General features: G+C 42.3%; 1 protein-coding gene across 9 annotated transcripts in view; it reads left to right on the plus strand.

The window, feature by feature from the left end:
* The window catches only part of TLE4 (TLE family member 4, transcriptional corepressor), a gene marked incomplete at its 5' end in the record, with an annotated part of 149,451 nt that extends 135,775 nt beyond the window's left edge, over positions 1 to 13,676 (plus strand). For all 9 annotated transcript variants that reach the window (XM_081103239.1, XM_081103245.1, XM_081103238.1 and 6 more), the window contains 6 exons: positions 4,706 to 4,955; positions 6,059 to 6,306; positions 7,702 to 7,849; positions 8,307 to 8,457; positions 8,804 to 8,880; positions 12,010 to 13,676. In XM_081103239.1, coding sequence (XP_080959365.1) covers positions 4,706 to 4,955; positions 6,059 to 6,306; positions 7,702 to 7,849; positions 8,307 to 8,457; positions 8,804 to 8,880; positions 12,010 to 12,117 — 982 coding nt within the window. In that variant the 3' untranslated portion in view covers positions 12,118 to 13,676. The remainder of the gene's footprint in view (positions 1 to 4,705; positions 4,956 to 6,058; positions 6,307 to 7,701; positions 7,850 to 8,306; positions 8,458 to 8,803; positions 8,881 to 12,009) is intronic.
* Between the last annotated feature and the right edge of the window lie 389 nt (positions 13,677 to 14,065).

A 14,065-nucleotide genomic window follows, 5' to 3' on the forward strand; every position in this document is an offset into this window, starting at 1 on the left:
GGGAGAATGTAACATTACAGAATTGGGCCTCTTAGGGAGGGTAAAGGAGGTGGATTGTGGGAAGGCCAAGGACCTTCTTTAAGCTGGGATTTCATCAAAAGGTGATGATCCAAATAAAATAATTGTAATGAGCTTTTTTAAAAAAAGAATGATTTGCAGATTCCTTGATTGTTTGAAGTACAGTTCTGTCAGAAAGTTCAAACTTCCTATGTTCTCTTCACCATCTGCTTTAGAGATCCGTTCTTAGCTCTTAGTAGCTTCATCTGCCTTGTGCACGGCTGGTCACTATATATTTCTCTGGCTCCCCACACCCTCTCCCTCCAGCCCTGTGTTTCTAAGTATTTGCTGGTCTTCTCAGCTAGGCATCATGAGTATGTATTACTTCCTCTTCAAATTCATCATATTCACAAAATCCCTCTCCCAATTTACCCATTTTTCAGTAACTACTAATATTGTTTCTTTTTTTCCTGAAGTCAGAAACTCAGTTATTGGCTCCTTCCTCACATCTCATAATTTCAGTCCTACAGAATCTTCTGTCTGTTGCTTCTAGTGAGTTAGCCTTCTTCTCCTTCCTAGTTCAGGACCCTCAATACCTCTCATCTAGATTATTGAAATAAGTGTGTGTGATTCCTCCTACCAGCATACTCCTTGTTACCAAATATATATATATATATATATATATATATATATATATATATATATATATATATATTTGCACTTAATCACTAAGCATTCACTGAATCTATTATAACATCAGTGCAACAGTGGTATTATAGTCACTTCTGTACTTTTCTCATCACACTGCCTGGATGATAAACCATTTGTGGGTAAGGCCAGTGCCCTGCCTGATTTTGTATTCTTAGCATGACATATCAGAGTATGTGGCTTGGAGTGTACTTCCTGATGCATCTAATTGGATAGAAAAAGAATAGTTCTTAAAGCTTGGGTAGCTCTGATTTCTAGAAAGTTTGGCTTTTAGTACTCATGCCAGTACTTATTGCAATGTACACATCAAAGAGTTTGTTGAAATTTGATACATAGTATGTACTAGAGCTTTATTTTATTTTTTTTAGTCTTAAGTATCTCACATAAACTTGTAGCAAACAGAGGACCACATTATGTCCTTCATGCAAATAGGCTTTTGAAATTCTTAATAAGGGAGTTCAGGACCACCGTATGTGTTCACAGAGTGGTTGTGGTTAAATTGAAGAATTCTCCTATTGAAAACCTCAAAAGAAATAATATGTCTGGTTTCTTAACTATTTAAATTCTCAAAGCTCTTTAAAAACCACTTAGTGATTCTAGAGAGGAGAGAAGGGATGTCTTTTCAAGTAAATTATCATTAAGAATGTATAACACCGTCTAAACTTGGAATAACCTTTCTTTCCCTGCCTTTAAGATTTAGTCTTCATGACCTCTTAATTGCTAAATCAATTAGCCTTTTTTTCGGTCATCATCCCTCAGAATCTCGGCCTTTCTCTACAGGCAGCACCACCTTCACCCTCCTTGCCTGAGCCGACACCTGGCTCTCTCGTGAGGGGCCCCTCCACTGCAGCCCTGTTTCATAGCCACAATCCTCAGGGCCATGGCATGGTGATAAAGGCTGTGTTGTCATTGTCCTCCGTCCCCACTCGCTTCTCCTATCTCTTCTAGAATCAGACTCTTTTACCTTTTTTCTGAAAACACTGTGCCTTTCAGGCTCAAGCCCTTGGACTCTAGCTGCTTTTTTACCCTATTGGGGGACTTTCTCCAATTTATTAAGGTCTTGGCACTGGCTTAGGGTCTCCCTCCCAGCAGAGTCCACCATCATCCTGGCTGACCTGGTGTTCGTTCACAAGGTCAGTCCCACAGTAATTGCATCTTGGGCCTTGGACTGGGTCACCTCCAGTGAGTTTTTGCCTTTTTCAACTTTTGTTACCTACTCACACACTCACAAAGAAGACCTTGTCATCACCCCTCACTGTGTCACCTTCAAAATTCAAATGTCCCATCCAACACAGCTTCCTCTACCTTCACCCAGCCAGAGTAATTTTTTGAATTGCAAATTTATTCCCAGCTTTCTCACAGTCTCCCAAGCCCTAGCTTCCCACTTCTCCCCTAGATTGCCGCACTAGCCCCTGGCTTCTTTTCCTTCTTTTATCCTGCCACTAACATTTCACTCTTCACCCAGCAATCAGAATGATCTTTGAAACATTAACTGAATCATGTCACTCCCCTGTACAAAGTCTTCCGTGACTTCCCATTCTACTCAGAAAAATGCCCACACTCCTCATGACAACCTAACAAAGTCCTTGTGAACATGGCCCTGCCTCTCTTCATCTTGTCCTTCTCCACTGGGCCGGGCCTTCTTGCTTGGTTCTGCTTCGAGGACTTTGTATTTGCTGCTCCTCTTCCATAACATTCCCCTTCACATGTGCAAGGCCTGTGTCCTTCCTTCTGGCCTCGTTCAGACACTACCTCAGACCTCTCCCTGCGTCTTTAGTCTCTTTTATCTGAAAATAAAGTGTGTGTGTGTGTGTGTGAGAGAGAGAGAGAGAGAGAGAGAGAGAGAGAGAGAGAGAGAGAGAGAGAGAGGGAGGGAGGGAGAGAGAGAGAGAGAGAGAGAGAGAGAGAGAGAGAGTTTAACCACCATTGAGGTTATTTATCTGCTGATATGATGTCTTTTCCCTTCTGGGATGTAGGCTCTGGTGGATAGGGGCTTTGTCTGTCTTACTCACTGATTCTCCAGCACCTGCTAGAATGGGGCTCTTGAGGCATTTAATAAATATTCTCTGACTAAATGATAAGCATTGTATCTCACTCTACTCTTCAGTTTTCCATGCTCTTCCTCCTCATACTACCCTTGCTGAGGAAGTTAACACCCATTCCTAGATTGCAGCCCCATTGCCATTTCCCTGTCCTCTCACCATGTCAAGTTGCCAGAGTGCTGTGGTATGAGCAGTGTTCACAGCATTGACCATCTGACGTTTTAATATTTATTTATGTGAATCTGTCACTAATGAAGTTGCCCTTGCACCCACCTGCTGCCACCTACCCCCAGGCTGTAACTTCAGGAGAACAGGGGTACGTGGATTTTTTCTTTCTGTTGTATCCCCAGTCCTGTTAGCATAGTGCTTGGCACACTGGGGTACCCAGGAAATGAGTGTTGAATGAATGAATCTCTTGGTTGTCATATAATGAACCATCTTCTCCCCCTTTCTTTCCATTGCATCTTCTCTCCTGATTATCTGCCTCCCTGGTTGTTCTTGCTGTAGATTCCTTAAAGGTAGCCTGCTCTTAGATTCTGCATTTGTTCTGCTTATGACATACTCTGCTCCAGATTATTCTTCCTGCTCCTTAGCTTCACTGTCACTTCTTTGTGGGTGACCAGACTGATCTTTTAGCCTGACTTCTCTCCTGAATCTCAGTGCTCAACTTCTTGTTGAGTTGTTTGGGTTTTCCTAGACCCTCAAGTTAAAGAAAACCAAACCTTTTAATGTACTGCAGTCAACCTAGTCACCTGGGCTCCAAGCCTTAGAGTCCTCCTCAGTACCTCTCTGTGTCAGGTCACACATCCACGGTCTCTCCAAGTTCTATTGATTTGACCAGAGAAGTACCTTGTGTCTGTTGTGTTCCTAGCTTCCCCCCTCCTTCCCCCTCAGCAAGTCTGACATGCTGCTTTTCTTGTACAGACAGTTCTGAAGTCCGCACAGACAGAGAAAGCGCTCCCCCTCTCTGGTGCCCACATCTTCCATAGCCACATACTTGCTTCATCCTCATGGGGTCCCTCAGTGATGGGCTGAATTTTGATGAATGTGTCTGTCCTGTAGATGTTTGCATTAAGGAACCATAAACTGTTTTAATTTGATTCTAAATCTTCTCTGCAGTTGCTCCAAGTGCTTGTTTTTTGTGTACCCACAGATGCTTTCCCTTGGTATGACTTTGGTCAACTTCTTCCATAAACAGCACATTCTGAAGCTCCATGCAAAGCAGAATGGCATCATTTCAAATGGGCTCTGTACCCCCAAGACAGGCCCAACCCCACACCCCACCCCCACCACCGCCCACACCTCCTGCCTCCAGAGGCATAACAGCCCACTCTCATCCCCGGCTGACTTAAGTGCCCTCAAGAATAGAGAGGTCCGTGAGGGAGATGCTTTAACTTCAGTTGCATTGAGAACCAGGTACTTTACTGGAGATGGAGCTGCTGAGAGGTATCCACAGGTGGGCCTGGGGGCAGTCGCACAGGACACTTTCAGTTTCTAATTTCATTTAGAATTACTAGGATTTGTTATTCAAGTCCTATAGGACTTTTTTTTTTTTTTTCTTGTGCGGCACGTTTGCCATCTCACCATGTAGGCCTGGAGCCTCCTTAAGCTCCATAGTTTTGGCTTATTGATCTCCAATCAGTAAGTCCTGATTGGTGTGAAGTGATCTATAGGCAAAATCTCATCCCAGGTTCTGAATCATCCAGAGGGGAAGGCAGTGCCCTACGTGACTACTGAAGTCATACAGCGCCTAGTAAAGAGTTGACCTGAGGAGTGATTATAGTTCTAGCTGTGACTCTGGAAATTATATTCTTTCCACTGTACTGGGTAAATCTGACTTGTTTGCAAATCATAAGTAGCGCTGAGAATGTTTAATGTTTCATCTCATTGCACTGATCAGTTAAGTGCCACCTTTCACATTCCCTTCTTCCTGTCTTTTCTCCCCTCCGCGGCCTTAGAGCATACTCCTTCCATGTGACGGCAGACGGGCAGATGCAGCCTGTCCCTTTCCCCCCCGACGCCCTCATCGGACCCGGCATCCCCCGACACGCTCGCCAGATCAACACCCTGAACCACGGGGAGGTGGTGTGCGCAGTGACCATCAGCAACCCCACGAGACACGTGTACACGGGTGGGAAGGGCTGCGTCAAGGTCTGGGACATCAGCCACCCCGGCAATAAGAGCCCCGTCTCTCAGCTTGACTGTCTGGTGAGTGAGCATGATGCACAGGGCTTAGACCTCCTTTTAGAAAACGGGGTGGGGCGGTGAGAGACCAGGATGTACGAGCCACACGGTGTTGACCCCACGTGGGCAGTTGTTTTCTGTGGTTTGTAGTCTTTCACGTGAAGATGTGAAGCGCTGGCGAGGGTGCATGTCTTCTTTCAGTTCCTTAGGGCGGAATTATCCAGTTGTTCATGTGACACTGCACCAGGGTAGCTGTCATCAGCTGGCTCAGTGCCTAGGAGCCTGCAAACCTCTTGTTTTTCCGTCTGGTAAAGGGGTGTAGGAAAAGGAAGAGCCCACGTGGTTTCTGGGAGAGTGCACCTAACTGTCCTAATCTGTCACATTGCGAGAGGAGAGTAACTTCATATATCCTGTGACAAACACTGCAGACCCCCTTGGCTGTTTCATGGGTATTTGTCCTTGAGTTTTTAAGGAAATTTTAGTTTGGATTTTTGCTACAGCACGATGCTAGGTCAGTTTAACATAATTAACTTACACAAGATTCCCGTGACCTTATGAACTGAGAAGAGATTGGTTTTTTTCCCTGTCATTTAATGCTCCTTAATCATATTTTGCCTCCAGCTGATGCTGCTTAATCAATCAAACCCACGAAGCCTTTAGCCAGGTAATGCAGGGCCAGGTGGAAGGAGGAGACTGTTAGGTCTCCTCAGCAGCCTGGCAGTTTGGCAGCAGTGGTGGGGCCTCTCCCCCGCCAGGTCGAGTGTGCCAGGTCCCCAGGCGTGGCTGCTTCAGGACTGCGTGGGTCGCTGCGCTAATGAGCGTGCGCGCCTGTGTGTGCAAATGACTCAGGCAGCTGGTTGCTTTGGTGGTGGTGGGAGTAGGTCTAGATCTTTGCATTTATATGCTAATTAAGATTAAATATCTCAGTGCTAAATTTTGTAGATCAAGTTTAAGTACTTCTCTAATTTCATGTAATTTTCTAGCATTAATCCACTTTATCATTGTCATAAGTAAAAATGGCTCATTAAAACCAGGAGGGAACACAATACTTTATGGATTTCTGCTCTCGTGTTAATGCTGTTTTCCTTTCCTCATGAGTAATCTCTTGATGGTTTTTGTCTCTACAGAACAGGGATAACTACATCCGTTCCTGCCGATTGCTCCCTGATGGTCGCACCCTAATTGTGGGAGGGGAGGCCAGCACTCTGTCCATCTGGGACCTGGCCGCCCCGACCCCTCGCATCAAGGCGGAGCTGACGTCCTCGGCCCCTGCCTGCTACGCCCTGGCCATCAGCCCCGACTCCAAGGTCTGCTTCTCCTGCTGCAGCGACGGCAACATCGCCGTGTGGGACCTGCACAACCAGACGCTGGTGAGGTGGGTCAGCAAGATTCCTCACCAGGGAAGGAGGAAGAGCTGTTGTACCACATTGTACCCGAGATCTGCATGCGTGTCTGTCTGCCTAAAAGATGAAATAGAACTATCTGACTAAAAATTGTTATAAATAGGCCCATTTTAAGATGCTAGGAACATTATTAATATAAAATCTTTGTTTTCTGCTGTAAACTTTATCAAATGAATGGGGTTGCCTTCTTCCTTTTTTTCTTTTCGACATTATATTAACTGGTGTCATTCAGGTTTTTAAAAAATGAGGTCACTTTTACATAAGTAATGTGCATAAGGTTCTCGTGACCTCATGACTTGTTAAACATCCGTAATTTGCCATCTGTGCTTGCTAACAAACTGCCATTGTCGATAGCCGCTCTCTGAGAAGACTCACAGTGCGTGGTGCTATTGGTGCCACGTGCATCTGATATGGTCGTTCTTCAGCAAGTGACTGTTGAGCACCTGCCATGGGCCAGGCATGTGTTCGGAGCTGTTCACCCTGAAAAGTCTGGATTATCTGTAGTCCCACCTTTAAGGGTGGATAGACATAACTAAGATGTCTGCTTAGAAATGAGATTGTAGAAGGTGGTGTTGATATGTAAGGCCCTAAAACAAGCCTCCACATGTCAGCACCAGAGAGAGCAGGAAGCAAGAGGTGTGATCCGCTAACGGGTGTGGGAAGGTTGTAATCAAGCCTAGCTACAAGTCGGGGGCGTGTGCAGGAGAAGAGGCCTCTGCTGTCTGTTGCAAGATATGTGGCAGGACGAAGCTCTGTGTATGATTCCAATAACAAAATAGTCATTACTGTGTTCCCTTTGGGTAAGGTTCTTACGAGGAACTGCTTCTAATCCCTTCTTCCCCCAGTGCCTTTGACAGTGTACCAGCTCCTGCGGCATCTGAGTCACCCCGAGTTTCTTTCCTGTGCCTTACCTGAGAACACAGCCTCCTGCACTTGCACCTGGAAGAATTCCTTCTCCCTGCGCCCTTCCCCATAGTCTGTAAAGGGAGCTATTCCCCCCTCCCTCTTGCACTCTCTCCTCCCCTCATATCTCAGCAAGAGGATAAGCCTCAAATGTGGCTTATATAGTCCATACATATGCCACAGTGTGTTTTTGTTTACTTCAGTTGGAGATTTTTTCCATCAGTTATTGCTTACCAGTAATTTCAAGTATTTCCTACGTGGTTAAGGATAAATAAAAATACAGCCTCTCAATTTACCTTTAATCTCTCTTATATATGTGCTTTTTCATTACTAAGAATAATCAGAAAATATAATGAAATCCACAAATAAGACCTGCAATAAAATTGATTGCTGAGGAATTCTAAAGCAAATTCACCTAAAAACTAACTTTTCAAGGATTTTTCTCTCCATTTTGACATTTTTAGGCAATTCCAGGGCCACACAGACGGGGCCAGCTGTATTGACATTTCTAATGATGGTACCAAGCTCTGGACGGGCGGCCTGGACAACACGGTCAGATCCTGGGACCTGCGCGAAGGGCGGCAGCTGCAGCAGCACGACTTCACCTCACAGGTGTGGTCTTGCACCATAACGTTTCAGAAGCCTTCGTTTTGTGAAATAGGTGGCATGCTTAAGAAGGGGCACTTCCTTTATAGTGAGACAAAGTCACTTTTGACTCTGGATTAGACAGCTGAAAATTCCATTGTTTTCTATCAACATAAAACAGTAAATATCCTATTAAAGGATTAATAAATCTCTTTTATTATAAGCTTTTAGCATGTTTTTATTTCAAAGTCCATTACTCTATATATAGTTGACTTGTACATCATTTATTACTAAATTATATTGGTGGAGATCTGTCTCATTAATTTGGCATCACTTGTGTGGCTTTGATTTTTTCCCCTGTACAATGTAAATAATCTTGATTTCCTTTTAATTTAAGTAGTATACTCAGAAGAAACAGTGCCTCCCAGTTAAAGGAAAGTGTGTCTTCTGTAGCCATTATAACTGTCACCTGTTTTAATTCTAGATATTTTCTCTGGGCTATTGCCCAACTGGAGAGTGGCTCGCAGTGGGGATGGAGAACAGTAACGTGGAAGTGCTCCATGTCACCAAGCCAGACAAGTATCAGCTCCATCTGCACGAGAGCTGCGTGCTGTCGCTCAAGTTTGCCCACTGTGGTAAGCAAGCCCTCTGTCCTCTCCGGTCAGCCAGAATCCTGCCTTCTGACCTCCTGCTGATGCATTTGAAGTCAGACCCTGCAGCTCATGAACATGTCTCTCCTCAAAACTACCACTTCCTTACACAAGCCTACTTCCCTGACGCCATGCCATTTCCTGGCATTCAGCCACTGTCATAGTATAATCGACTGAATGTAGGAGCGTGAGCTATAATTTTCAGTGAAAACAACTCTTATTTGTTGCAAATTAGATGAGTTTCCTGTGAATAGCTTGAAGCTCTGTAAAGCAGGTCTCAGTGTCTGACAGAGTATCACGAACTGCTTTTCTCGAAATCTTCTTCCTGTAGGCAAATGGTTTGTGAGCACTGGAAAGGACAACCTTCTGAACGCCTGGAGAACACCGTATGGAGCCAGTATATTCCAGGTAACAGCTGGTTTAGCTTTCACTTACCTTGTGCTCACTGCATGGGAGTAGTTTAACAAGCTCTTTCCGTGCATCCTTGCAGATTAGTAATGGGTAGGTAAGTGTCTAGGACAGTGGTTCTCAACCTTCTGGCCCTTTAAATATAGTTCCTCATGTTGTGACCCAACCATAAAATTATTTTCGTTGCTACTTCATAACCGTAATGTTGCTACTGTTATGAATCGTAATGTAAATATCTGATACGCAGGATGGTCTTAGGCGACCCCTGAGAAAGGGTTGTTCAACCACCAAAGGGGTCGCGACCCACAGGTTGAGAACCGCTGGTCTGGGAAGTAGGAGTTAGTGTGACTCCTGTTGCACAGAAAGAAGACTGTGCCTGGGGAGGCTAGTGTCACAGCCACAAGCCGTGGAGCCGGGAGCCTCTCCGGTTCTCTCTGCGCCCAGAGCCCAGGTGCTGTGCCTGCTGCATGGCCAGCTCTTTGTGCCTCAACCCCCTTAGACGCTGTCATGGAGGGGTTTTGTTTCTGTAATTCTTTTTTGTTTGCATGGTTTATTTAAAATTTTTGTTTAATATTTTAGCATTTTGCTGACTATTATTATTGCTCTTTCTTTGAATTCCCACCCCCCCAAAAAGAGAAAAGAGTGTTATGGAAAAAAGTTCAGTGAATCTTTATTAATTTTATAAACTTTTATTCTTATTGACTTAATGCTACTTTTTGTAGTTTGTGAAATTATTTGTAAAAGAAATAAATTTTAGACATGATACACACAATCTCCTCAATCTCTTATTGGTATGGAGAATTTTATAGGCAAGTTAAAGAAGATTCTCTTTATAACCTTATTTAATTAGGATGTTATTTTTATAGGTTCTTTTCTTTTTGTATTAATAACATAACTGATTTGCAGTTTTTTTTGACCTAGTGATATTAAGTCATCGTAGAGTAGGTTATAATTGAATCAAAAAATACATAGATTAAGTGAAAATACTGTGCAAGGTAATCAATAGAAGAAAAATTGCTGATTCTTGCTGTCATAAAGTTTATAATCTAATACAGTGGCAGGTTTTTTGTATTGTGGTTCACAGCCTCTTATATGGTCCCAATTAGGCCTTTGAAAATAATAATAATATTAGAGTGCATGTTTTGTAGCAAGTATACATATGTATCTTATGTGTATACTGGATTGTGAAGTAAAATGTATTTATTCAGGTCGTGATGAAAAAAGTTTGAGGGCCCCAGCTGGGTGCCTCAGTAGGCTGGAGCATCATCCTGTGTACCAGAAGGATTTGGTTGATTCACAGTCAGGGCATATACCTAGGTTGGGCGTTTGATCCCAGGTTGGACCACATACGTGAGGCAACTGATCAATGTTTCTCTCTCACATTGATGTTTCTCCCTCCCTCTACCCCTAAAATCAGTTTTAAAAAAAACACATAAAAGTTTGAGAAACACTGGTAGTGGGTTAGCAGCTGCATGTCAAACATTTATTTTTTAATTATTCAAAGTCCTAGTTAAAATTCTGTGGGTATTTTTGTTTTTTTGTTTGATCGTTAGTTAGCACAGTTCAGTTAAAAGTTAACATTAACCCCTTTGTAGTTAGTACAATTGAACAAGGTATCCAAGAGCTCGAAGTGTGATACATTTTTCTTTCTAAATATTGACTGCCTCCCTGCTTGCTAATTGTGTTCCAGTTTTTCACAGGGGAAAATTAGAAATATTTTTACACCCCCCATTAAAAAATGTAGTGTTTTAATTTTATTATTTTATTGGTGACACTATTACAGATGTCCCCATTTCCCCCTTAGCCCACCTCTATCCTACCCCCGCCCTCTTCTCCTCTGACCATCACTACTTTGTTGTCTGTGTCCATGGATTTTGCATACATGTTCTTTGGCTAATCCCAGTGTTTTCATTGCTCTGGCCCATGTATTACCTACTTGAACACTATGGCAACCCTCTAGAGAGGGCAGGACAGTAAGATGTCTTCACCTGTGTGCCTTTATTAGGAAACTATACACCATTACCAAGTGGGATTTATTCCAGGGATGCAAGGCTGGTACAATATTCGCAAATCAATAAACGTGATACATCACATAAATAAATTGAAAGACAAAAATCACATGATCATATCAATAGATGCAGAAAAAGCATTCAACAAAATCCAACACTCATTTTTGATAAAAACTCTCAGCAAAGTGGGAACAGAGGGAGCATATCTCAACATGATGAAGGTCATATATGACAAACCTACAGCCAATATCATACTCAGTGGGCAAAAGTTAAAAGCATTTCCCCTAAGAACAGGAACAAGACAGGGATGTCCGCTTTCACCACTCATATTCAACATAGTACTGGAAGTCCTAGCCACAGCAATCAGACAAGAAGAAATAAAAAGCATCCACATTGGAAAGGAGGAAGTAAAACTCATTATTCGCAGATGGCATGATATTGAACGTAGAAAACCCTAAAGACTCTACAAAAAAAAATAGATTAAATAAATGAATTTGGCAATGTAGCAGGATACAAAATCAACACCCAAAAATCGATGGCTTTTTTATACACTAATAATGAATTCTCAGAGAGAAACTAAACAAACAATCCCATTTACCATTGCAACAAAAAAATTAAGATACTTAGGAATAAACTTAACCAAGGAGGCAAACACCTGTACTCAGAAAACTATAGACCATTGAAAAAAAGAGAAGAAGATATAAACAAGTGTAAAGAAACTGAGGCTCAGTCAGGTTAAGTGACATGTCTGGTGTTTGTAGCTCCACCTGAATCCAAGTCAAAGGACTGAAGCTGAGGGGTTTTGTACTAAGACACTCTGCTCTGACCTGTCTGGAGAATAGGATTTGAAATAGGGCCTTGCTTCATCAGGTAACTTGCCTGGCACCTGATGTCCCCAGGGCAAGAGCCTGCTGACTCACAGGTGAAGTGTCCCCGGAGGGCGCCTGGCTCCGCTGCTGTGTTAAGGAAGCACCATGACTGCCTTTCCTCCTTCGGCTCCTCTTTGGGCAGCGGAACACACTTACGCTTCTTTTCGCTCTAAGTTCTCCAGTCCTGCCTCGCAGTATTAATGGGCTTCTCTTTTGTATTTAATCTTTTTATTTTTATTTTTCTTTCCCAGTCCAAAGAATCCTCATCGGTGCTCAGCTGTGACATTTCTGTGGATGACAAATACATTGTCACTGGCTCTGGGGATAAGAAAGCCACGGTTTACGAAGTTATTTATTAAGGACAAATCTCCATGCGGACTGGACTCCTTCTCCTTGTAGCACTTTGTTCTGTCAGCCTCCCCGGGCCCCTCACCCCCATCTAAAACCAAGGATTTCAAATACTCATTGCAGTAGTGGTGACGAGCCCCCTTCCTTCCCCCTCCTCCTTGCTATGGAATTGTGAATACTCATTAAGAGAACCTGTGATACCAAATCTTCAGCTCTCTACTTGGAAGAACGTGGAATAACCATACTTAACAGTGAATGGAAACTTTATGTATTATATCTGTAATATATTTATTTTGTTTAAAGAAGGCTTTCTAACAATGACTGACTAAATAAAGCTGTCTGCTCCTGCATTGATAATGAAGATGCGTTGTATTTGGTACCCCTCCCCCCTTTTTTTGGCAAAGGAGGGGAAAGGAAGGTTTAAAATAATTGATTAAAAATGTCACTAAATGTAGACTAATGACTGTATAGAGATGTGAAATGTATAATTACATATTGAAGCAATATGTTGCTGTGTTGTTAGATTTATTTTCTACTTATTTTCAAGATGTTTGGAAATTTGAACAATTAGAACATGACAGGCCACATCATATTCATTTGAGTCTATTTGGACAACTTTAATCAGTATATCTATAGCTTTAGATTATATTCGATAAAAGTAATTGGACTTTTTCTTTTCTTTTTTTTTTGGACTTGTTGGCAAGTGTCTTTGTAATATGTTCCTAATTCCTTTTTTTTATTGTATTATAGACAAATGAACAAGTTAAATTTGGCCTCAAAGAGAGAACTTAATCCCTCTGAATATTTTTGCCACATTTCTTTGCAAAGGGAGAAGTTTCTCTTGGGGCAGTTTTGTCATTAGGAGAGATTATGGGCTATTTTTTGGCATGTTCGCAGACTGCACAGATTCCTCCCGCTGTGCAAGTCAAGTCTTTTACAAAACAAGGACAGCAGAGGAGGATTTGCAAGGACCCCCCTCTGACCTCCAGAAAGAATGGACTCTCGCCTGGGATGAGGACTTACTTCCTTACCTCCGCTTCTTTCCATGTCTTAGTTGGATGTCCCTGAAATGGACACAGGCTGTGCCATTGTGCCAGAAACATTGTGTTATCTTTTATGTTGTCGTTGTTGCTGTTAAACTATGATATGTGACTTCTTTTTTATTATTATTTTTTGTTTGAATGCTTTAAAAATCTTCTAAGTCTGTGGATCTGCTGATGTACAGTGCCTTTGCTGCTATGGATCAAAATCAAGAGAACCGTGTAGATAAACTTTATTGTATAAGTAGAAAATTACTTAATTTCATACTAGAAATGGATGGATGCTGCAAGTTGAAATGGGCTGTCCATTGACGTTCCTAATGTGGTAGCAGAAAAAAAAAACTGGTGTCTTAAGTGCTTAGTGTTTGATGTCATTAACAGTTTCGTAAAACCCTACAGTGTAGAAAGATTTTGATACTAAACTGTGCATTGTACATAGTTTTAATGCATTGTATTGACCACCAGTACTTCTATAATGGTAGATTGTTTGTGCATTCAGACTTTTAAGCATTAAACATAAATAACTTCTAGTATGCTCATTTCTAATTCTTTGATCTGCTGGCGATAGTTTATTTTTGTCTTGGACTATGCCACTTCTAGCTATTAAAAATTATAGGTTTTATTCAAGAAGATTAGTGTTAAACTAATGTGGACTTTTTTTTTTTAATTTATTAAAATATATTTTATTGATTTTTTTCCAGAGAGGAAGGGAGAGGGATAGAGAGTTAGAAACATCGATGAGAGAGAAATATCAATCAGCTGCCTCTTGAACACTCCCCACTGGGGATGTGCCTGCAACCAAGGTACATGCCCTTGACCGGAATCGAACCCTGGACCCTTCAGTCCGCAGGCCAACGCTCTATCCACTGAGCCAAACCGGTCAGGCTAATGTGGACTTTTTATTGTTGCTATTTTTATA

This window comes from Myotis nattereri, assembly GCF_964212035.1.
Source record: "Myotis nattereri genome assembly, chromosome: 12".
Taxonomy (NCBI): Eukaryota; Metazoa; Chordata; class Mammalia; order Chiroptera; family Vespertilionidae; genus Myotis; species Myotis nattereri.